General features: G+C 40.9%; 1 protein-coding gene across 4 annotated transcripts in view; it reads left to right on the forward strand.

Moving 5' to 3' along the window:
• Window positions 1-23,004, forward strand: part of LOC147010978 (cationic amino acid transporter 2-like) — a 73,444-nt gene that overhangs the window by 49,246 nt on the left and 1,194 nt on the right. For 3 of the 4 annotated variants that reach the window (XM_085859665.1, XM_085859666.1, XM_085859664.1), the window contains 9 exons: window positions 1,014-1,169; window positions 1,400-1,553; window positions 1,641-1,768; window positions 2,716-2,938; window positions 11,444-11,580; window positions 16,151-16,253; window positions 16,909-17,066; window positions 17,848-18,014; window positions 22,149-22,257. In XM_085859665.1, the coding sequence (XP_085715791.1) occupies window positions 1,014-1,169; window positions 1,400-1,553; window positions 1,641-1,768; window positions 2,716-2,938; window positions 11,444-11,580; window positions 16,151-16,253; window positions 16,909-17,066; window positions 17,848-18,014; window positions 22,149-22,257 (1,335 nt within the window). The remainder of the gene's footprint in view (window positions 1-1,013; window positions 1,170-1,399; window positions 1,554-1,640; window positions 1,769-2,715; window positions 2,939-11,443; window positions 11,581-16,150; window positions 16,254-16,908; window positions 17,067-17,847; window positions 18,015-22,148; window positions 22,258-23,004) is intronic. The other variant, XM_085859667.1, reaches the window with a different exon arrangement.

The following is a 23,004-nucleotide window of genomic DNA, read 5'->3' on the forward strand; positions in this document are numbered from 1 at the left end:
GGTTAGGGTTTTGATGTTTGGGTCATAATGGGGTTAGGGTTATAATGGGGTCATAATGGGGTGAGGGTTATAATGTTAGGGTCATAATGGGGTTAGGGTTGTAATTTTAGGGTCATAATGGGGTTAGGGTTATAATGTTGGGGTCATAATGTGTGTTAGGGTTGTAAGGTTAGGGTCATAATGTGGTTAGGGTTATAATGTTGGGGTCATAATGGGGTTAGAGTTTTGATGTTGGGGTCATAATGTGGTTAGGGTTATAATGTTGGGGTCATAATGGGGTTAGAGTTTTGATGTTGGGGTCATAATGGGGTTAGGGTTATAATGTTGGGGGTCATAATGGGGTGAGGGTTATAATGTTAGGTTCATAATGGGGTTAGGGTTGTAATGTTAGGGTCATAATGGGGTTAGGGTCATATAATGCCTTCGGGTTAGGTCAGAACTTCCTTCAGGTCACAGCCATCAGTCGTTAAAAAAAGAAAAAATGTAACACTCTCTACAGAGCATTGGTGCTGCCAAAGCAGTTTCTTGGCAACAACTAGACTGGGTGGTTTGCCATTGCCTTCCCAGCATTGTTTGTCCATGCTCTATCCTTTTAAATGCTGATCATCAGGCAAGGAGGCAGCAAGTACCATTTGCAATTAAAACATGATCCGGGCAGTTGGAAAACCTGATATTTGACTCAACCAGGATTTGAACCACTGTTTAAACCATTGACCTCCCAAACTCAGAGCAGACACTCTATAACCATTGCACCACTGAGTCTGATAGGAACAGTCATTCCTGTTCAATAAATTCTTATAATTGTGAGTAACAACTTTATGGAAAATTGGTGTGGGCATGTGTGCTCTTCTGCTTCCTTGTATCAATACATTTCATGAATGTAAGCCTGCAAAGCAACTGGCTTCCAACTTTGTAGAGATAACTGAGGTTATTGGTGAAGTGTGAGCAATGAATAAAGAGAGCATTGTACAAGGTGAGCAGAGTGCAGTGTTTGCATGTACCTATGTTTGCAGGAACTTCAAGTGTGTCACGTGCGTGGAGTGCCACCTTTGATGGGCTCTTTGGAGGGGCAATCGCTTCCTGGATGGCGTCTGTCGCACCAATGAATCTTTCAGGCCTGGCACCATACCCCGATGTTTTAGCTGTCGTCATCATAATGCTATTATCTGGTACACAATTATAGTTTCCTTCAACGTGTATGCTATTTCTTGTTGAGCGATGACTCGTGCGGTCAAGCTCAGTACGTGCTGTTCACTCTTCCAGGAGACCTCAGTAATGACTATTATATGGCAATGTAGAGGTCGTGCAGGATAATTCCAGTTTTTGTTTCCCATAAATCAACTTTCCTAACCAACCTTCATCTGCCTTTTCATCCCACTCTCCCTTTTCTCTCCCAAAGGCGTGTTGTCCTTTGGTGTTGCAGAGTCAGCACTCTTAACCAAGATTTTCACAGCCATCAACGTCTTAGTCATAGCCTTTGTAATGGTTGCAGGACTAGTCATGGGAGATCCAGCGAACTGGAACATTGATCCCGACGTTGTCCTAAATAACACGTAGGTATCTGCCATATACCTCGTATTCAGTCAAACGACAAAAGCAAAACAAAAACAGCAGACACGTTATTGTGCTTCTTGCTGCAGGAATACAACGCTGACTGAGGATGATTTGGGTGTCGGTGGTTTCCTGCCGTTTGGGGTCGTGGGGATGCTGGCCGGTGCTGCCACTTGCTTCTATGCCTTTGTTGGCTTCGACTGCATTGCGACCACTGGTCTGTTTGATGGTTTGGTCACAAAAACACCATCGATAATATACCAGGGTGTTCAATTTTTGATGTAGAGATTGGTTTGCAATGTTTATGCTACTTTTCTACCTGATCATCGGCTGCCACAATATGCTTCACTCGACATCCAACAAGAGCTTCATACCTATCGCAAAGAAAGATTGCTGGTCGATTATTTACCTAGTCTTCCATTGTTCTGTCCTTATTAATGAAAACATTGTAATCTTATTGGGGCTGATGGGAAGCATCCAGATCGATGTGGTTGCCTCCCCTGGCCTTTGGTGACTGATGTGGCAACCGCTGGGTCTTTGGTACACATTTGATGGTTCAAGAGTAGGTAGCCATCTTGGGCACATGCGTGAGGATCAATCAGCCTTGCACTTTGCCTGTACCATCAGGAAACAACCTGGGCACAATTGTGGAAGGCATTGTGTACCTAGTGGTGAAATAAAGATTTTGGAGTGCCGATGTGAGCAGGCACCACAGTCTCCCCTTTTGTGGTGAGGAGGGGGGCTCTGACACCCGCTTCTATGTCCACTTTCCATTTGCTAAGGATATTACCAACAGTTAATTTGGGAAAGCCCAATGTGATGGAAATGTTGTGAACGTTCAGACCCCAACTTAGCATCCAATTAGAATTCCACGGTGGAGGTCATTAACTCGTGTCAACTTCATTACAACATGTTTTTGGAAAGTGCATGATGCAATACAATGTGGGGAAATACACTGATGTAATTTAGGAGGGTTTATTTTAAGTGTTTGGTGTACTGCCCTAATACATTTGGTGACGTAGTGGAGTATATCTTGGCTTGTCATATTTAGCGTTGAATAATGTTTCCTTCTATATTGTCCGAGGCTCATGGAGAAGCTAATTTGTTTATTTCAAGTTTGTTTCATGTTTCACAGTAGTATTTGAAGAATCTTCTCTTCACTAGGAGAGGAGGTGAAAAATCCTCAACGGGCCATCCCCCTGGCTATAATCGTCTCTCTCCTCATCTGCTTCGTTGCATACTTTGGGGTCTCTGCGGCCTTAACGTTGCTCATGCCATACTATCTGCTCGACGAAGAGAGCCCTCTACCTGCAGCCTTCCAGTATGTTGGCTGGGATCCTGCACGCTACCTCGTCGCCGTCGGCTCCCTCTGTGCCCTCTCAACCAGGTTTTACATCCATGATTGCTGTGACAACCATTCCACCAACACACATGAGCATGCATATGTTTAAGATTCAACAAAAGACAAATTAGTCCACTCAACTTATGCTATTTAGAGGTCAACCTCAAACAAATTGCAATATAAATAATTTGTTGGTTATTTTTTTTTTATCTTCAAACACAACTTTATCACGGAAAAAGGTCGACTCAAATCCAGTTGGTGGAAAGTATTTTCAGCAAAGGAGACACATATATAACAAGAAAGAGCAATTAGAGATTGCAGACCTTTGCCAGGACTTGTTTTGTGTGCTGTAAATAAATGGAAGGATGGACTAAATTAAAGGTCGTTGATTGCAAATGAAAGTTCTAAATGGTCCAGTTGTAAATGTGTTCAGGTCAAAGGTCTGAAAAGTTGTGAAGGTCGAAAGATATACATGGGTCTAAAGGATCGAAATGGTCTTGTGTTAAAAGGGTCGAAGGTCGAAGGGGTCTAAATGGTGTAATTTAGGTGTAAATGGTCAGAATTGTCTGAAGGGGTCTAAAAGGTCTGAAAACGTCTAAAAAAAAAAGGTCTAAAAGTAGTCAAAGGAGTCTTCAGGGGATTATAAGGTCTGAAAAGTGTGAAGGTCTAAAAGTCTAAAGGGTAGAAAGGAGTCCAAGGGTCTTTGGGATTCAAAAGGGTTGAAGTAATCTTAAAGAGCCTTCGGGATCGAAAGGGTCTTAGGCATCTTAAAAGGTGTAGGCATCTTAAAGGGTGGTGAGGTTCTAAAGGGTCTTGAGAGTCAAAGGATTCTAAAGGGTCTTAAAGATTTAAAAGGTTTTAGGGGTCTCCGAGGGTTTTAGGGGTCTAAATAGTTTTAGTGGTCTTCGGGGTCTGGTGTTTGATGGAATGGATTGGTGCCGATGGGTGCATTATGGACGAGAAGTCATAAAGTACTTTCTGAAAAGGGCACATGGGTGTGGATGGAAGACATGTGATATTCATCGACAAAATGGCGGATGCTCTCCCAAGAACACAAAGCTGTGTTGAGGTATCTAATCGACGGTGATGCTTGACGATTACGAGCAGATTTAATTGACTCAAAAATTAAGACTTTGGAGAGAGTATCTGTTGTCGGCAATAATAAACACCCACGGAAATGAGCGACTCAAACCCAAATCAAGCTGGAGGAGATGTTCTCCAAAAGTTGCAGTAGCGCTGTTGTTAGCAGCATGTGATGAATATTCCTGTCGATTTTTCTGTTTTGTAGCAGACGGCAGCACAATGCTCACCTCTGCCCCGATATCCACAAGAAAATGAAATCCACTGGTACGATCCATGAGGAAGAGAAGGCGACTGACATATGGCCCAGTTGAACTCGGCGCCATTAGTTGTTGTGGGCCTTGTCATTTTCCTGTGGCCAGAACAAGCATGGTGCTCTACACGAATGAGCATTAGCACTGATGGTCATGTGGTACCAACACCAATCTGGAGTGTTCACGGAATGTGAAGGTGAATGGTAGCTCGAGACACTGCGTTTCTATCTGTTCCTAATGGGTACCCAAAGATGGGCATGACTGGCGTTGCATTGCACAGTATGGAGCCCAGGACGAGCTTCTTGCGATCTGCCATTTCAGATCATAGCTGTGTGACATACTGGGATGGACGTGTCACATTAGCCACGGTCAGTGTAACAGTGTCAATGAGATGATCAACCAGAGCCACAGCGGTGGGTTGTGCCAGCTCTGCATTAGCTGCAAGTATCATGCGGTCGTGTGGTGGTAAATGTTATCTCCTAATGTCTCTGTTCCCCACTGTTTTGTTCTCCCCTCTCCCGCCCCTCTTGTCTCATGCCCCCCTTGCTGTGCGTTGTGTGTTAGCTCTCACACGAGCCTCGACAATGTATACAAAGAAAAATGTTACAAGAACAACTCACGAAGTAGTGACTCGTCAAAGGTGGCGTCGGGCAAGCTGTCATCGGACGCTGAAAAGAATTATCCTGGGAAACGAAGTGGTGCACCGTATACTAGCTCTGTAGTGGAGCATTCAAGGTCATCTGAGAGCAGCTTGCATACCAAGCAGGACCATTCAGTGTATGGAGTGTCATACGCTTTCAGGGAAGACTTGAGTTGGTGGTGGGAATGCTCCACAATACCATTCGCTTCTGGACAGTAAGCGGTGGTTCGCACATGATGGTCAATACCCAGGAGTTGAGTTAGCTCGCGACATACAGCTGATTCAAACTGGCTACCACGATCCATAGTGATGGTTGATGGAACATCAAAACATGCGATGCAGGTTTGGAGAAAGGCCCTGGCAATGGTCGGTGTGGTATTGTCAGCTAAAGGTGTCGCCTCTGGCCAAAGGGTGAAGAGGTCAACACAAGTCAGTAAATAGAGGTGCCTGTTTGAAGGTGGTAATGGACTGACAAGATCCACATGTATCCTGCAGAAACGCCTATCTGGTGTTGAAAAGTTACCAAGTGGTGCAATCGTCTGACATTGGATCTTGGAGCATTGACACTGAAGACATTGCTTGGCCCACTGGCGCACATCAGCGTTGATGCATGGCCAGACATAGTGCTTGCTGATAGTCGCTGGATTGTTTGAATAGCCAGGTGCACGAGTGAGTGAAATGTGTTGAAGATGGAATGCCGCAGTTACAAAAGGGTGTGACTGTCCCGTCGATATCACACTCAAGGGTAGTGTTTGTCCCTGGGAGTTGTACCTCACAAAATGCAAGTGAACCTGCTGCAGGCTGTAGACGGTGTAGCTCCGTGCCCTCCCATTGTGCTCCTGCAAGTGCATTGAAATCGATGCCCAGTGTGCTGGTAGAAGGTGCTGGTAAATCCACATAAAGATTAATCATAAGGTGCAAGTTGCCAGCTGCACTTTTTGAATCTCCTGGTGTTATGTGACAAGCAAGTAAATCTGTATTAGAGAATGCCATGTTGGATTTACTTGACGAACAGAGCCAAACGCAAAATCCAGCCAGTGTTGTTCAACATGTGCTAGAAGGTGGTTCTCTTCTACATTGCATTTCTTGGATGATTGGCACCACCTCTAATGCCCAACAGTAAGTTAGCTATGGTGGGTGGAAATATGGAGGTGCAGTCTTTCTCTTCGATGGTTACGAGTCTGGCCTATCAACTAAGGACGTGGCCCACATGAGAAGAATGAAAGGTCATATTGGAGCAACAGTGCATTTACAGGTGACATGCAATTCCAAATGAAGAAGGAAGAATTTCTTGCCAGTACTCAGAACAAGCAACGTTTTATCAAGCTCCTTAAGCATCACACTACAATAACCTAGCTGCACTGCCAAAATAATGGCCACAGTGCTCATTGTGGAAGATGCTGATTTGCTGGTTCTGCTTTGCTACCATCACAAACCAGAACAGATTCATGTATTCCTAACATCAGAGCAAAAGCAAGCTGTGAAAAGCCAACCAAAAATATGGAAGATGAGGTCCATAAAAGAAGTCCTGGGACCTCATGTGAACAGTCATATACTGTTCATTCATGTCTGACTTGGATGTGATGCAACGTCACGGGTCTTTGGTATGGGCAAAGGAGTAACCCTGAAGAGAGCAAGGACAAATGACAACTTCATTAAACAAGTGCAAGTATTTCAGATACCAGCTGTGAATGAACTGATTGCATCTGGAGAGGAGACTGTGGTCTGTATCTATGGAGGCAAACCTGGAGAAGGTCTGGATATTCTGCGATACAAGTGGTTTGAAGACAAAGTAGCTTCAAGCATCGCTTATGTGCAACTATAAACTCGTCTTCAAACCTCAACAGCTACACATTTCCACAGTCTGCCGACATATTATCAGATCGAGCAATAGAAAGGGACAGCGGATGGAGTGGGGATAGAGGATTCAGAATGGAAAGATGATTGAGGATCGGTGATGACTGATCTTACACCTGCTCCACAATCATAACGTGAAATCATCAGATATAACTGCAAGAAAAACTGGACAACAATGAGATGTACATTCAAATGTTGTAGTCGAGTCCATCTGGTCCGAGTGTGAGTCCGCATCCAAGGTGTCCGAGTCAAAGTCCGAGTCCTGTGGTCTGAGTCCGAGTCCAGCAGTCCTGAGTCCGAGTAGTTGGCATTCCGGATCCAAGTCCGAGTTTGAGTCCTGTGCTGAGCATGCATTGGAAAATGGTGAAAAAAAAGGAATATATTTGTGTTTATGTATCATATAAATTAAGACAATGAAATATCAAAACCAACTTGCTACTTGCATTTGTAACACGTGTAACTTTTTACTTGCATCAACATTTTATTTCATATTATGGCCCGTAATATCTTATGGGGTGCTTGCCTCTGGTCTTGCATTACGGAGCGTTACAGGGAAGGGTGGGGGTGAGGGGGTGTCAGATTTTATCAAAAATAGTGTTGATTAATGTTTGAACAGCTCCTTATAAATAACTTGCAATCACAGATAATTTACCACCATTTAAAACCATGGTCTTTTACACCACCTACTATAAAATGTTTGATTACTCTTTCATCGCTTAATAAAGTTTAGTTATATAATATAGTGGCAGGGTATGCTTACACATTGTGTAAGCGCCGAGAAGCATTCACATTGTGTAAGCATACAAACCGTGTTTCCTCATTGTCTCAGGTGGCTCACCTGCATTTGATTTTTCATTTATTTATTTTTTAATTTATGGATGCTTTCCGACGGTTCTGTGATTTTTCCTGGTGTATCAGCTGCGATGTCCATCGGCACACAAAATTACCATGCTTCCCCATTGTCTCGGGTCGCTCACCTGCATTGTGGCTCACCCATTGTCTGCAATTATTTTTCATTTTTTTTTCATTTATTTATGTTTTCATTTATGGAGGTTGTCTGATGAATTTGATATTTTTCCCAGCGTAATGGCTTCGATGTCCATTGGCATGCAAAATTTCAGCTTTCTATGTCACCCGGAAGGTACCAATCTTTAATATCAGTCAGTGAGTCAGTCAGTGGTGAGAAAATGCTTTATATATATTTGATAGTAATAGTAACAGCAATAATCACGGTATAACATATAATAGAAATGGAGCTTTCAAAAAAAAATAACCTCCGAGGCCTAGCATGTACTCGTGCAGACAAAGTTAACTGTGCTGTGCAATTGTTGGTCCAAATGTCCCAGCGACTGTATTTCATTTATTTTACAATGTATAAGTTAATGTGACTAATTGTTCTCAGAAATGAGGTTTCAATACTGTGGTGACATTAAAACTTGATTGTGACGTCAGGAAATTTTTCCCCAATCGTTCACAACGTTAAACACAACCCTGATGTTTTATCACATCGATAATTACATCTTAAGTCTTCACATTAACGTCGGTCTGTACTCTGTAGTTCCCCTTTTAATAATGTAACTGAAGGATAAACTGATATATTTACATATTTAAGAACGTCATCGACTCGTATAGGTATATGCCTCGAGAGGCCTTCTCGGGCCTTGTTATTAAAAACAGTTAATACAGAAATTAAACATATAGGAATTAAACACACATGTCAATCACATGTGCATAAGTCAAATTCAACATTATATCTTAAAGTTGAATGTATGATAAAAGGTGAAATTACTTTGCATTTCATCGAAAGAGTACACATCTTTTAAAATGCTTTATAGTCAACAAAAGTAACATTTTCTGTAATATGATAAATGTCATACTTATGCATTAACCATTAGTACCATAAAAATAACAAATAATGGCTTTCTAAGAACGTAATTTTTTTTTTAAAAAACATACAAACAAGTGCTCCATTACTACGTACCGCTTTAATAAACCACACAAATTACCTACTTAATATTGCAAATATATATATTATATATGTGATCATTTTATATATTGAAAAAATGAGGACATAAATACGATCTTACATGTGAGTTCAAATAAAGACGTTTGAGTTCAACATCAATCTAGCAAAAAAAAAAAAAAATGCAGTAAACTCTGCATCGACAAATCGAACTAGGATATGATTGCCTGGATTTTCATTTTTCATGGGAAACCAATTAGGCCTGGTTACTGTTCTTGCTGCTACACTAAAAGTTTTATTGTACACTTTTTATTTCTACTGTACCCTAAAAGTTTTGGTGTCCACTAAATTTTGCCGGAATCTGGCTGAGTCCGAGTTCTTGGCATTTATATTCCGAGACCAAATCCGAGTCCTGAGTTGAGTGAGTCCGAATCCCCCAAAAAGTGGACTCAAATCCTACATCACTGGTACATGCAGGAAGCATGGGTTGGAGTGCACATCCATATTTGGTGAATGTAGAAGCAACAACTGTGCCAATTCGCCATATATGTGCCGGTCATTGATGATGCTGACGGCGGTGAACAATGAGATGATGAGGAAACCATCAAGGATTCTCTTTGAGATGATTTACATGACTATCTAATGATTCTTCCTTGCTTCTTGATATCACAATGCTTGAATATTACATCGAAATACATGTATTTCAGTTATCCAGGGTGATATCGGCCTTCAGACTTGGCAACAGCGGCACCATATTGGTAAAATTAGTACTGTAACCATGATCATCAACTTATCCTCAGCAAATTTTGTCCAATTAATCTGTTACACACATTCAAGTTTTTTTCATCAAGTTTGATTCAAATCAACGTAATGATTCTGGATTTATCCATCAGACTGTTGTCATACACTTACATCAAATGGAATGCAGCAGTCAGTTTTTACCCCGTGGGGTCTTCCACCCCACGGGGTCTAAGCTCCGCTCGCGTACTCTCTTTTCTTGTTCATCTCAGATTTGTGTTTGAAAATAACATGTTCCACCAAATACATTTCAGTCTACATACATTTTTTCGTAATACTATTATATATATACCCTGAGAAAAGAAAAAAAAATCAAAAGTAATTCTATTCCAATTTGTTTAAAGGTCGACAGGATCAGAAAATCATGTTTGGTTTAATGAATAGATATGGTTTCACTTAAGACTTAATCGTTGTTCTTTTCTTGAATAAATATCTTGGAAGGAAGATTTTAATGTTGTTCGGTGCTCCTCTTTTTACGCTTGGTTGCCCCCCCCCAAAAATAAATGCTCAATTAGTCCTGCCCCTCCCATGATGTCATCTCGACCTCGGGTTCATCCATTTACGGTCTGACAGCACCTTCTACATTATGGTTTTGACTATTGTCGTAATATGGGGACTCTCGATCACAAACTTCTTCATCAAATTCACTTTCTGATGAGTCTGAAACAAGTTGTGGGACAATTATCCATTGCATGCTGACAATCTTTCCCTCGATTACGTTATGGAAGTTTATCTAGAATTTTAGGGGTACGTCAGTACCCGATGGGTTTTCTTTTTAAACTGCAACATCTCAAAAAAATTATTAGCATTAAAAACCATGTTCAGTTTTTTGTTTATTACTTAAAAATTAATATAATCACATTTATAAAAAAAAGGTTGTTTTTTCCCCCCTAATTATGTGGACCTTTAAGTTCAAACATAGATTGACTGGACTATCTGCCTGCCTGTCTGTCTGACTTTTGTGACCGCGATACATTCAGTCGTTACTTATCCAATCTCAACGAAACTTGACAGAAGGACTGAGAGGTCATACAATGACGGTTGTAACAACTTCATTTGCTCCCCTCCCAAACAGTGTGTTCCACCTTGGGTGAAGTCCAAGTTAAGGTGTATATCCTTGTTAGGATAGATAATCATGGCATTTCTCCAAGGTCGCTTCTCATAACAAAACTGATAACAACACGAATTATAATAGAATAATGTTAATGTTATTACAAAATAATATTAACACTAATAATAGCATGGGATCTTTAACGTCCATCAACTAATCGCAGCAGACGGGACACCCAGTTTAACATCTATCCAAATTACTGCTCACACATTGAAGAATCACCCTTCCTGCGAGACATCAGGATGACAGTTTATAGCTGGGCCGAGATTAAAATCCAGGCTGGCAGCTGAGAGGCGAATGTGCATATTGCTATGCTATCTTTCCAGCCACAGGGGGCAGCACTGCATCAGTGGCACAGCTGTGCCCACAGCAAAATATGCTACCCACAGCCTTGTGCTGCATATGAAAAGAAGAAGAAGGCTATACAGACAGCACAACAAAACATGAGCAGGAATAGAATTGAGGATGCTGTCGCAACGATCTGTTCTCAAGCTGGAAGGGCCAGCACTTATCAGTTGAGAGAGACGACTGATATAATTAAAGTGCAACTTAAAAGGGGACATTGCCATTGATCATCGGAAACAATGGAACACAAGAACAGACAACAATTACTGAAAAATGAATTGTTTTATCATCCTTATCAGAGAGATGATTGTCAGAGGCATGCAGATAATGGTGATGATAATGGAGAAGATGGTGGTCGTGGTGACTATTGATAGAGACAATGGTTAATGCATTTGCCATCACACTGATTTTGTTGATGGCGGTGATTAAGTGACAGTTGTGATGATGGTCAAGTTTTGCTCAATTCTAATCTATGTTTCCCATTTTATCATTTTTGTTCCAGCCTCCTGGGATCCATGTTCCCGCTGCCTCGGGTTGTGTTTGCAATGGCGAGGGACGGGTTGCTCTTCCGGTGGCTCTCTCGTGTGAGCAAGCGCCACACGCCGGTCGCCGCTACACTCTCCTCTGGCGCCTTAGCAGGTTCGCCTCGCGGCTGGGATGGCGGACAGGCGGAGGTACAAGAGGTATTCATCAGAGAGAGAGAGAGAGAGAGGAGAGAGAGAGTGTGTGCTCTCAGTTGGTATAGACTGGAGGTCCATTAGGAAATGTCATGATCGTATTGACTGGTTGGTTATCATCAGGTATTTGTGAATGAAAGCCATTGATGGCATTTTCATTTGTTCATCAAGATCGCTTCCCTAACTCATTGCCTCGTGACCATACCTGTCTGCAGACTGTAACAGTCTGCATTCACCTGTGTTTACTTCTCTTTATCATTATCTCTGCCAACGAAGGTAGACGGATGTTATGTCTTCACCCCTGTCTGTCTGTTTGTGAGCAGGATATCTCAAAAAGTTATGGACAGGTTGGGTGTGTGGCAAGGAAGAATTGATTAGATTTTGGTGAAGATCTGGATCCGGATACTAGAATTTCTTCAGTGATTCTTCGATCACCATTGAGAGATAGGGCCAAAATCAATATACAGCACGATATCTTAAGAAGTTGTACACAGATTCGGATGAAATTTGGTGGACAGGTTGGGTTTGTGATAAGGAAGAATTGATTCGACTTCGATGAAGATCCAAATCCCATCCATCATCTGTCTACCCTTTCAAAACCCCTGTTGCTCTTTCCCTATCTCTTGCTCTGCACTTTTCCTTATCCTCCCATCCAGAATCCTGATCTCCATATTAACTTCATGACATGACTGAGTAGCATGATACCTCTATACCTTCCGGAACTTGTCCAAAAATATATACCAAATGTGATCAAGTGGAGAACGAACGAGTGTGATCTTGGCACCCAACCTGTATGAAAAAAAGTGAATAAATCACGTGACATGAAAGAGAAGAAGGATGCCTGTAATGTATAATCACAATATAAATGTTGTTGCAGCTCCTAAATTCCAATTGTTTTGCAAAACAATGAAGAAATACATGTGTTAAGAGACAGCTCAGTCGTCTTATCTGCTGTGGGACACAGTGGCTTGCGAGGTCGAGGCTGGGGTGGTGCGGGTGTGCGATGGTCTGGGAGTATGTCCCCCAGTCCCCACCCCAAAGGAAAATTTTGAAAACGACAGGGTAGTAAATTGGTGCATTTTGAAACTCCCTAGAGGTTAGTTATTCATAAATGGGTGAAGTCTGTCAATGAATAAGCATGAAGTGTTCTGCATAAACAATGGTGATGCAGTCAGTGACACCTCCTTATACTTGTGGCCTTAACCACAGGACAACCTCCATGTTAAGCTTTACAAGATGTTGTGCGAATTGGATGTTGTGCTCAATGAAGGGTTTGCTCTACTCCAAAGTTGCGTTGTAATACACGATTCGTTCACGGGAGCTGCAGAAGGACTTGCTGCCGACATGTTGCTTGATATGGCTGTTGTCGAGTAATATTTCATTTTAATTTCTGACTTCATTTTCATGTGTGTATTGTTCTCAATGAAACTTGTTCTTCATAAAGATGCGACAGCAGAGTAAAAGCATAAACTTTGATATAAAAGTGAATGAGTCCAGAGTGCTCCATCCTTGATGGCATTTATGTTTGTTCATCAAAATGGCTGCCAGTATTCACTTGTGGACGTCAAAGATCGCACAGTGTTTGAAAAAAGGGAAGGTCATTGTGCCCCAGGACCATGATAGCGAAATTCTAGATTGCTGCTCTGTTTGAGGGCCGCTTCAGCAGCATTCTGCGATGATTAAATTCTCAGTTTTGCTGATGTTCATGAACTAGTTGTGGATGCCTCTGATCACTCCCCACCCCTCCTGCCTCCAATCACCATGCTCCCCCCTCAAACCAACACCCACCAACTCCAACCACACCCCACCACCCCTACCCACCCCACCCATCACCCATCACCCATCCCCCTTCATCCCCCACCCCCAGCCTCTTGCACTTCCCACATCCACCACATAAGGATATAAAAGCAACTAGAAAGCGTCTGAAAATGCAAAGCCCATCCGCTTTGTATCGGACTTCTTCCATATGGTAAACGGTACCTTTGACCTTTTGACCAAGTTATTCATTTGTCTTCTCCATATTCTCAGAATAAAGCTTTGTTGAAAATTTGAAAACGAAAGTTCAAATAATAATTAATATATCAGGTCAATTCGATGAAAATTGATGATGTTATGTCATGCTGACCTTTGATCTTTTGACCAATTTATTAATTTATCTTCTCGATACTTACACACACATATATATATATATATATATATATATATATATATATATATATATATATATATATATATATATATATATATATATATATATATATATATATATATATATATATATATATATATATATATATATATATATATATATATATATATATATATATATATATATATATATATATATATATATATATATATATATATATATATATATATATATATATATATATATATATATATATATATATATATATATATATATATATATATATATATATATATATATATATATATATATATATATATATATATATATATATATATATATATATATATATATATATATATATATATATATATATATATATATATATATATATATATATATATATATATATATATATATATATATATATATATATATATATATTTACATACGACCTTATATATACATACATACAACGACATATATATATATATATATATATATATATATATATATATATATATATATATATATATATATACATACATACATATATGTACGAGACGACCTGTGAACCCGTTGGGTTGCCATTGTGACAGCGGTTGATGAAAAAATCAAACTATACCGCTGAGGTTGTTTGCATTGATCAAATTCTACCAAAGAGTACTTGACTGAATCGGGAATTGATTTTTGAATAATTTTTTCGTTACTCGATTTGAACGAAACTTGATAATGCACACCGCAGGAGAATGTTGAGTAAGGTGGCCTGAAAATGTTTGCGCTATCGTGTACCGTTTTGGCTGTATTTCGAGAAAATACCGAGTTGGTCAGGGGTTCATCCTCCGGAAAGATAACGAAACAGAACATAGCTCCAGGCTATGTCAGAACTACGTTAGAAGAAAAGAACAAGACGGTAGGCTTGAAATCATGGAATGGCAAGCACAGTCTCCAGACTTAAACTCCATCGAGCTGGTTTGGGATGAACTGGACAGAAGGGTGAAAGCAAAACAACCTACAAGTGTAACACATTTGTGAGAACTTCTGCAACAGTGTTGGGAAGAACTTTCCGAACAATATTTGATTTCCATTGTGGAAAGAATGACACACGTATGTTCGGCTGTTATATCTGCCAAAGGTGGCTACTTTGATGAGTCAAAAATTTAGATTAAATTTTGTTCAACAAAACAATTCCATGATTTCTTTTTCATCTGCAATTGTTTATTTGTTCTGTGCTTTAATTTCAGAGTACATTGTAACATTGAACTGCTTAAATTTTAGTAAAAACTCGAAAAATGGGGGTGTTCTAAAACTTTTGATCGGTAGTGCATATATATATATATATATATATATATATATATATATATATATATATATATATATATATATATATATATATATATATATATATATATATATATATATACCATTCTCTCTCTCTCTCTCTCTCTCTCTCTCTCTCTCTCTCTCTCTCTCTCTCTCTCTCTCTCTCTCTCTCTCTCTCTCTCTCTCTCTCTCTCTCTCTCTCTCTCTCTCTCTCTCTCTCTCTCTCTCTCTCTCTCTCTCTCTCTCTCTCTCTCTCTCTCTCTCTCTCTCTCTCTCTCTCTCTCTCTCTCTCTTTTTTTTTTTTTTTTTTTTTTTCCTTCTGCAAGGCCACATCTTTTAAATTACAAACTCGGGGTACAAATACAAGTTTGTGTGGGGGGGGGGGGTAAAATAGGCCATGTGTCCGTGGCATCACTTGACGGTGTGTGGGGGCAAAAATTATTGATGTAATTTTTTACGGTGTAGCGCCACCTTGTGGCCGTGGTAGAGGGTCTTAAAATTTCCTTTTTTACCTGGGCAATGCTGAAATTAAAGCACTCTTCGCACGTGTAAATTTGTTCTCCTTCCCTTCTCCATCCACCCCCCTCCCCCACCCCCTAAAAAAATGGAGGGACCTGTCAGTCTGTCATCGTGTGTGAAGCATTTCTAGTGGGAAGGTACATCAGGACAAACAGGGGGCAAAGGGACGTGGAGCGAGACGTGAGGAGGGGACATGGAGATGAGGTGCAAAAATGGGAGTAGGGGTTCAAGCACTCGTATACACGGGTAATTTTTTTCTTCCTTCTCCTTCTCACCAAAAATTTTGGGCAAACAGGCCGACTAATTGGTCCATCAGCAAAGCGACCGGTAGGCTCCACTAGTATTCTCATAATAAAGCTTTGATGGAAATTTGATGACAAAAGCTCAAATGGTAAAACATTACAGCCTGGTCAAACACACAGACACACACAGAAGTGATCGCAAAACCCCATCTCGTGTTGCATGGGGAACGGGCTACTAATTTTTGTTAATGGTCGTAAAAGAGACTCATAACAGTATTTTTTATTTTCCTACCCACCAGCTTTGATGGCCTTTTTGTTTGAGCTCAAGGAGCTGGTGGAGATGATGTCAATCGGCACACTGTCGGCCTACAGCTTGGTGTCCGCCTGTGTGCTGATCCTCAGGTGACAGTCGGTTTATTCATCTTTTCATCTGCTTGTTGTATCAATTGATCATAAAAAAATCATTTGATCATCTTTAGACATTTATAATGTAGTTCTTTTGATGAGACCGCATTTATGGTTCGGTCTTCTCAAACTCGGCATCGAGTGAAGAGCTTTTTTGTTTCGCAAGTTTCATATGAACCATTTGTACCGTCGATCAAGCCTTTAAGGCAGAAATGGAACTGTCCAAGAGTGGTGTTAAGGTTGACTAGCGAAAGTCCAGATGAAAAAATTGCAAACTGCACTGGGTGGTGGTCCATGGTTGCATGCATGATGTGTGAGACCTCCACCAGGTTTATAACCATCCCAGCGTCAAACCCTGTTGAGAGCTCTTGGCTAAACGTTTTTCTCATTTTCTTAAGTGCAAGTATTGGCTTCACAGCCAACATACCAACTGTTGTTGTGTTCATGGACTTTCATTTTAACTTGATTATTGTTGTACCAAGTACACCCTATCGACATGATGTAAGACATTTCTCTCTTGTTCGGTTCAATAATCCGTTCTGCAGCAGTTCAGTTGGTCCAGTGGTCATTGATGGAGGAAGCGTTTGTTCGAGTCTTCCATTAGCTTGGAATTTTATTATTTTATTATTAAAACAGGACTTGCTGTTTGTAGGTACCGGCTCGATGAAGATGAAGGACGCTTCGTCGAGCATGAGCAGGAAGAGGAAGAGCAAAGGTGGAGAATGGTTTTGATTGACCTGCTGAGCCCAAAATCTGTTCAACCCACCAAGACCACTGCCAGGCGTGCCAGTTTATCCATCCTAACCGCAAGTATGTGGAACCAAAACATTGCCATTTATAACAAGTTATATATGTTTAGTGAAGCAAAAAATTATATAGATGTTAATGTTCTTATAATGATAGCCCTGACAAGGATGATGTAGTGGTACTACACTTCCCTATGAGCTACCCTGCTGGGTTTAATTCCCCACCCAACTGTAAACTATCCTATTTGTGTTTCGTAGGCAGGGCGATTCATCAATGAGAGTGTGCCGTCCCTCTGATGGATGTTAAACTGGGTGTCCATTCTGCCAGCATTACTTAGTGGATGTTAAAGATCCCACAGTGTACTTCACGAAGAGTAGGCGAGCTATCACCAATACCATGAACAAATTTAAAATCCCAGCTCGACGTCCATATTATAGGGATAGCACACTTTATGATGCAACAGCTTCCCCGAGATGCACCAGTCAGACGGTTTATAGTCGAGTCAGGTATTGATGCCAGACTATCCCACACTCAAAGGAAGGTCCACTACCTCTGCGCCATCCTGTTGGACTAACCTGAACACTACAAGGAAGTGTTTATTCATTAATTTTGGAGGATGGGATGGTGGATCACATTTTCAACCCAATGACCCATCCACAGAACAATTGTGATCCTTCTAATGAGGCACCACTCTATTATGCTTTGATGTACTTTTCTCTTTGCTAAAATGACTTATTTTATCAAGTGTAATATTCAAACTTTTCATGAACCAAGATAAAAGTAATGTAATGTTATGGATTGTCATTTATTTATTTATTTATTTATTGATATTGCTTTTGTCTAGGCCTGGCGATTGTGGTGTTCTGCGTCTTTACAGCGGTCTGCCATAAGGCGCTGGCTTCCGGCACGGTCTGGGCAGCAATCATTGCTGCTCTCCTCTTGGTGACTGTTTTTGCAGCAACGATGTTAGTCTGGAGGCAACCACAGAGCCAAGCATCACTTGCATTCAAGGTATGTGCTGTTTTTTATTGCTATTTGGGAAATGCATACAAGATAATGTGCTTGTGAGTATCCAGGCAAGTGAAGCAATTCGACCACCCCATTCTAGATGATAATCTAGCAGGTAGTTCATCATGCTCTCAAGAAATTAACAGCACCTCTTGTCAGCTGGGAGTTACAAAACCAATTATCTGAATCCTTTTACAGAAACTTTTACTCTTGGAGACCTCATTATTGCTCCTTTTCGCACCGTCAAGTGAACTCATGTCATTCAGTGCTGAATCCCAATGTGCAGTGAGGTCAGAACTTTTCTTCATCACATTTCGCATAGCCCAAAGATGGCCGAGAGAGCGCATGGCCCAAAGATGGTCAAGAGAAATTACTGGTGGAAATGTGGTGGAAGAGCTTTAGAAAATTTGCAAACAGGTGTGGAAATCATAACCGACATGGTCATAGGGGACTATGCCTGGTGTTGGCTTAATGGTTAGGGTGGTGAGCTTGGGATTCTAGCATCCTGAGTTCAAATCCCTCTCGGCTGTTGAATTAATTCCAGGTGGGGTTGACTCTGCCTGTCATCCTTCTGAGGTCGGCAAAAATGAGTGCCAGCTTGCTGGTATCCTGTGTCGGAGTGGTGACCCATCCAGGATTGTGCCCAATAGCTAAGGAGACTGATTAGGCAGCACCAACGCTCTGCACAGAGTATGGTCTCGATGGATGGATGGATGGATGGATAGGGGACGGTTCAAAGCTAATTGACAGTATTTGTATAAATGAAAAAGCAACAAAAATTGCAAATTGACATTTTTTCTTTACAGGAGTGAGGCTCATGGAAGAACAAGGTAGATTTTACAGTGGGACAAACATCAAGTGAATGAACAGTCGGGAAAAGAGAAGGGAAAGAAGCACTGAACTGAGCAAGTAAGGTGGTTGGGGTAGGAAAGGGTTGTGGAGAGTAATAAAGGTCATGCGTAAGAATTGGGGATGACAAAAGATGTCGGTGCACGGCTTGCTGGAAGCCCTGTAGGGAAGAGTGAAGCAGAACAGCCTCTGGAAGGTAGTTCCATCGATGGAAGAAGCGAGGAATGGAGTTGAGGCATGTGGTCAACCTGGATTTTAGAAGTTTAACTCGGAGGGGGTTTCGTGGAAGAATACATGCATCTTGGAGTTGCTTGGCAGGGTCAGAGGACTGAAAGAGTGGAGGGAGCAATGATGGAGTATCGATGAGGGGGAAACAAAAAGACCACCGACCTGCCTACAATGTGGAAGCAACGGATGTTGTGCTTCAATCTCATCATGGGAAATTCTGTTAATGTAGAGAGCTTTAGATTCCACAGAATCTCGGAGAGACAGATGTGATTCTGGGCCACCAGCCCATAGTACAGAGCAGTACTCCATTGAGATATGGATAAAGGCCTTGCAGACTGTGAGTAGCTCTGATTTTCCAATGAGAGACTTGGAACGATGGAGGATGCCCGTTCTGCGACTGGCTTGGAGGCCAGCAAGCTTTGCTATGTGAATTCATTTAAATGGCAGATTTTCTCCCACCATCTGCAGACTCCTTCCCTCCAGCCAGGTCCCCCTTATTACCCCACGAACATGAAGCGAAAAATGGGGTTAAGCAATTGGTTCATGTCCATCCATCCATCTGTCTGTCTATCAGTTTATAATCGAGGAACAACTTACTTAAAATGAATGTTATATTTCGAACATGAATCGGAAGACAAGTCTTTCGTTTTACCATACCCTGGCTTTGAATTCGTCCCAATCGCACATATGCAGAGAGGAGTGAGATAAAAAAAATTTACTGTGTCTCTCTGTCTGCCTGGCAGTCAAACAAAATAGAAAATCATTCCAAACATGAAACTTACTGTTTATAAGAACGTCATAATGGACACATACAACAGGCACGAATAACGAATGTAATGTGTTAGATAGGGTGGTGTAATGGACACTGTGGAATATGATGGTAAAAGCAGAATTAATTTATTTATATGTCTTTCACAATATTTGTTTTATTTAATTATATACTTGAACATTATAGTCCACAAATCACCTTCTAAATACTTCCAAGAACCTCCAGTTTTGCAGTACAATACTTCAATTTAAATAAAGGTTCAATGAGGTAATGCATAAGGGTGGTGCTCTGGATTACGCCACTCTAGTTGCCTTCTGTCATCAGTCTTGCCCTGCCGCCACTAAAATGTTTCCTCCTTGTAGCCATCAATAGAATTTGCTGTTTATCTTTGCTGCTCAAGGGAATGGCTTGAAATAAATTTTTGATTGAAGCTTCTTTTGAAAATGTAAAGGATGAGAAATGATGAGAGGGTGGAGATCGAACATTGGGAAAGAGAGTTCATAGAACACGATACCCCATGCAGTGTTGCTTCAATTTTAATTAAATCATGATTTTAACGATCGTTTAAAAAATCTGAAAGTTTAGTGCTGTTGGAGTAGTCTCGAACACCACCCTTATACACCACCACATTTAACCTTGATTTAAATTGAAGTATGTACTGCAAAACTGGAGGTTATTGCGGTATTATTGTGTCATACTGCTTATTGCAATGACAAGGTCTGGATGAGGTTCCCGCAAGAATGACTTGATCAAGTAAGAGCGGAGGAAGGTGACGCAGTTGCTCATAAAACACAGAACACAAATCATGAAATATGAACCAGAAACACAGCATTACATTACAATGACGACAGGCAATTTGTATCCGACAATGTTCAAGTATATAATTAAACTTAAATAAAATAAAGATTGTAAAAAAATCATATAAATTAATAAATTCCAGTTTTACCACCATATTCCACAGTGTCCATGACACCACTCTATCTAACATACTACAGTACATTCGTTATTTGAGCTTGTTGTATGTGTCCATTATGAAGTCGATAACAACAGTAAGTTTCCTGTTTGGAATGATTTTCTATATTGTTTGACTGCCTGATAGTCACACAAAATAAAAAAAATATTATCTCACTCCTCTCTGTGCATGTGCAATTGGGACAAATTCTGAACCAACTTACAGTATAACTAAAGACTTGTCTTCCTATTCATGTTCCGGTTCGTGTTCAAAATATAACATTGACTAAAATAAATTGTTCCTCGATCACAAACTGATAAGACAGACAAACAGACATGAACCAATTGCTTAACCCCACTTTTTGCTAGGCGTATGTGGGGTAACAATGTGTCGGAAGTGAGGATAAAACAAGATACACCAAAGAAACCCATCACCCCCAGCACCCCTGATGCACAATATACGCATAAGTCTTAACCCCATTCACAACATAATAAATCGATTGCCCCTGTGACAGTTCTAAATTATCCCTCTCTTTGCTCCTTGACATCCCAATGTCCTCATGACCCCCCTCACTGAAGGTGGACGGGGGTTATGATTTCACCCCTGTCTGTCTGTCTGTCTGTCTGTCTGTGTATCTGTTAGCAGGATATCTCAAAAAGTTGTTGACGGATTTCGACAAAATTTGGTGTAGAGGTTGGGTGTGTGACAAGGGAGAATTGGTTAGATTTTGGGGAAGATCGGAATCCAGATCCAGATGCTAGAATTTTTAAAGTGAATCTTTACCATTGAGAGATCAGGCCATAAACTATATATAGCATGATATCTCAAAAGGTTGTTGACGGATTCGGATGAAACTTGGTGTACACGTTGGGTGTGGGATAAGGAATAACTGTTTCGATTTTGGTGAAGATCTGGATCCGGATGCTGGCATTTCGCAAGTGATTCTTCACCATTGAGAAATCATGATAAAAATGATAAAGAGCACGATATCTCAAAAAGTTGGTGTGTGAGTTGGTTAGGTGACGAGAACAAGCCAATTATATTTTGGTTCAGGTCCAGACCCAGATCAGACCTATCATTGGGACACAAAATGTAAACTGTTCATCATGGCGGAGGTATATGTTCTCCCCAGTGCCATTCTAGTTTATTACTTGTATTTTTTGGCAAATAAACTAGTTTATTACTCCAGACATTGAATTGCAAATAAACTTGTGAAACACATCTCTGCATCATGCTAAAATCATTGCACAAAGTTGATGAGGAAAATGAAAATGGCCATTGAAAACATGTTGCTGCCTTTTGTCTCAAACATTTGCCTCACCTCTCTCTTACTTCCTAGGTGCCTCTCTTGCCATTTTTGCCAGTAATCAGTATGCTGGTGAACGTGTACCTCATGGTACAACTTGATTCTAGTACCTGGACCAAGTTTGCTATTTGGATGCTTGCTGGTATGTATACCTATGGTTCTCACAGAAGACCTGGAAGGTTCAGATAGAACTGTGAATAATTGTCTTCCTTTGGGCCATTTGTACTGTACCAATGTTTCGAAATATATTAAGGTATTGCTAAAGGCCAAGGTATATGTGTGCCTCATCCAAATCCCTGCACTCCTACCGATTACAGGTAGTTTTACAGCTAACCTAGTTCTTCTTCGACTCAGGAGGCATCACATAGCATCTTTGGCTGAGGGGGTGCAGCTGTGTTACTTATGCAGTACTCCCTCAAGGTTAGAGCAAGAATTTGGAATTTGTTCAGACCTTCAAGGTGCTGCCAGTAGCTTGCCTACTGTTTCTGAAGGATGCCATGGGATATTTAGCATTTACCAAGTAATGCCAGCAGATAGGACACCCGGTTTAACGTCCATTTGTGGGTCGGCATACACGACGATGCCTCACCGTGCCCGTGAAACACCAAGTTGAGAGTTTATAGCTGGGCTGAGATTCAAACCCAGGCTAGACAGCTCAGAAGCCGTTGTGCATACCTCTAGGCGAGGCATGAGGAACCTGCATACCGAGGCGCATACCTAGGCATGGGGAACCTCGAGCCCACAGGCCAGATACGGCCTGCTGCATATTTTGATGTGGCTCTTGTGGTTTCTCTCTCTATCGAGTGCAGCCTGTGGCTGCTGGTTACATCATTGGTTGGGACGTGGCTATGCCGCTGATACAGTGTCCCCCTTACCAGTGCACTGGTAC

Source organism: Eptatretus burgeri, chromosome 16 (assembly GCF_056783735.1).
Source record: "Eptatretus burgeri isolate ZD-2024b chromosome 16, Ebu_testis_v1, whole genome shotgun sequence".
Lineage (NCBI taxonomy): Eukaryota > Metazoa > Chordata > Myxini > Myxiniformes > Myxinidae > Eptatretus > Eptatretus burgeri.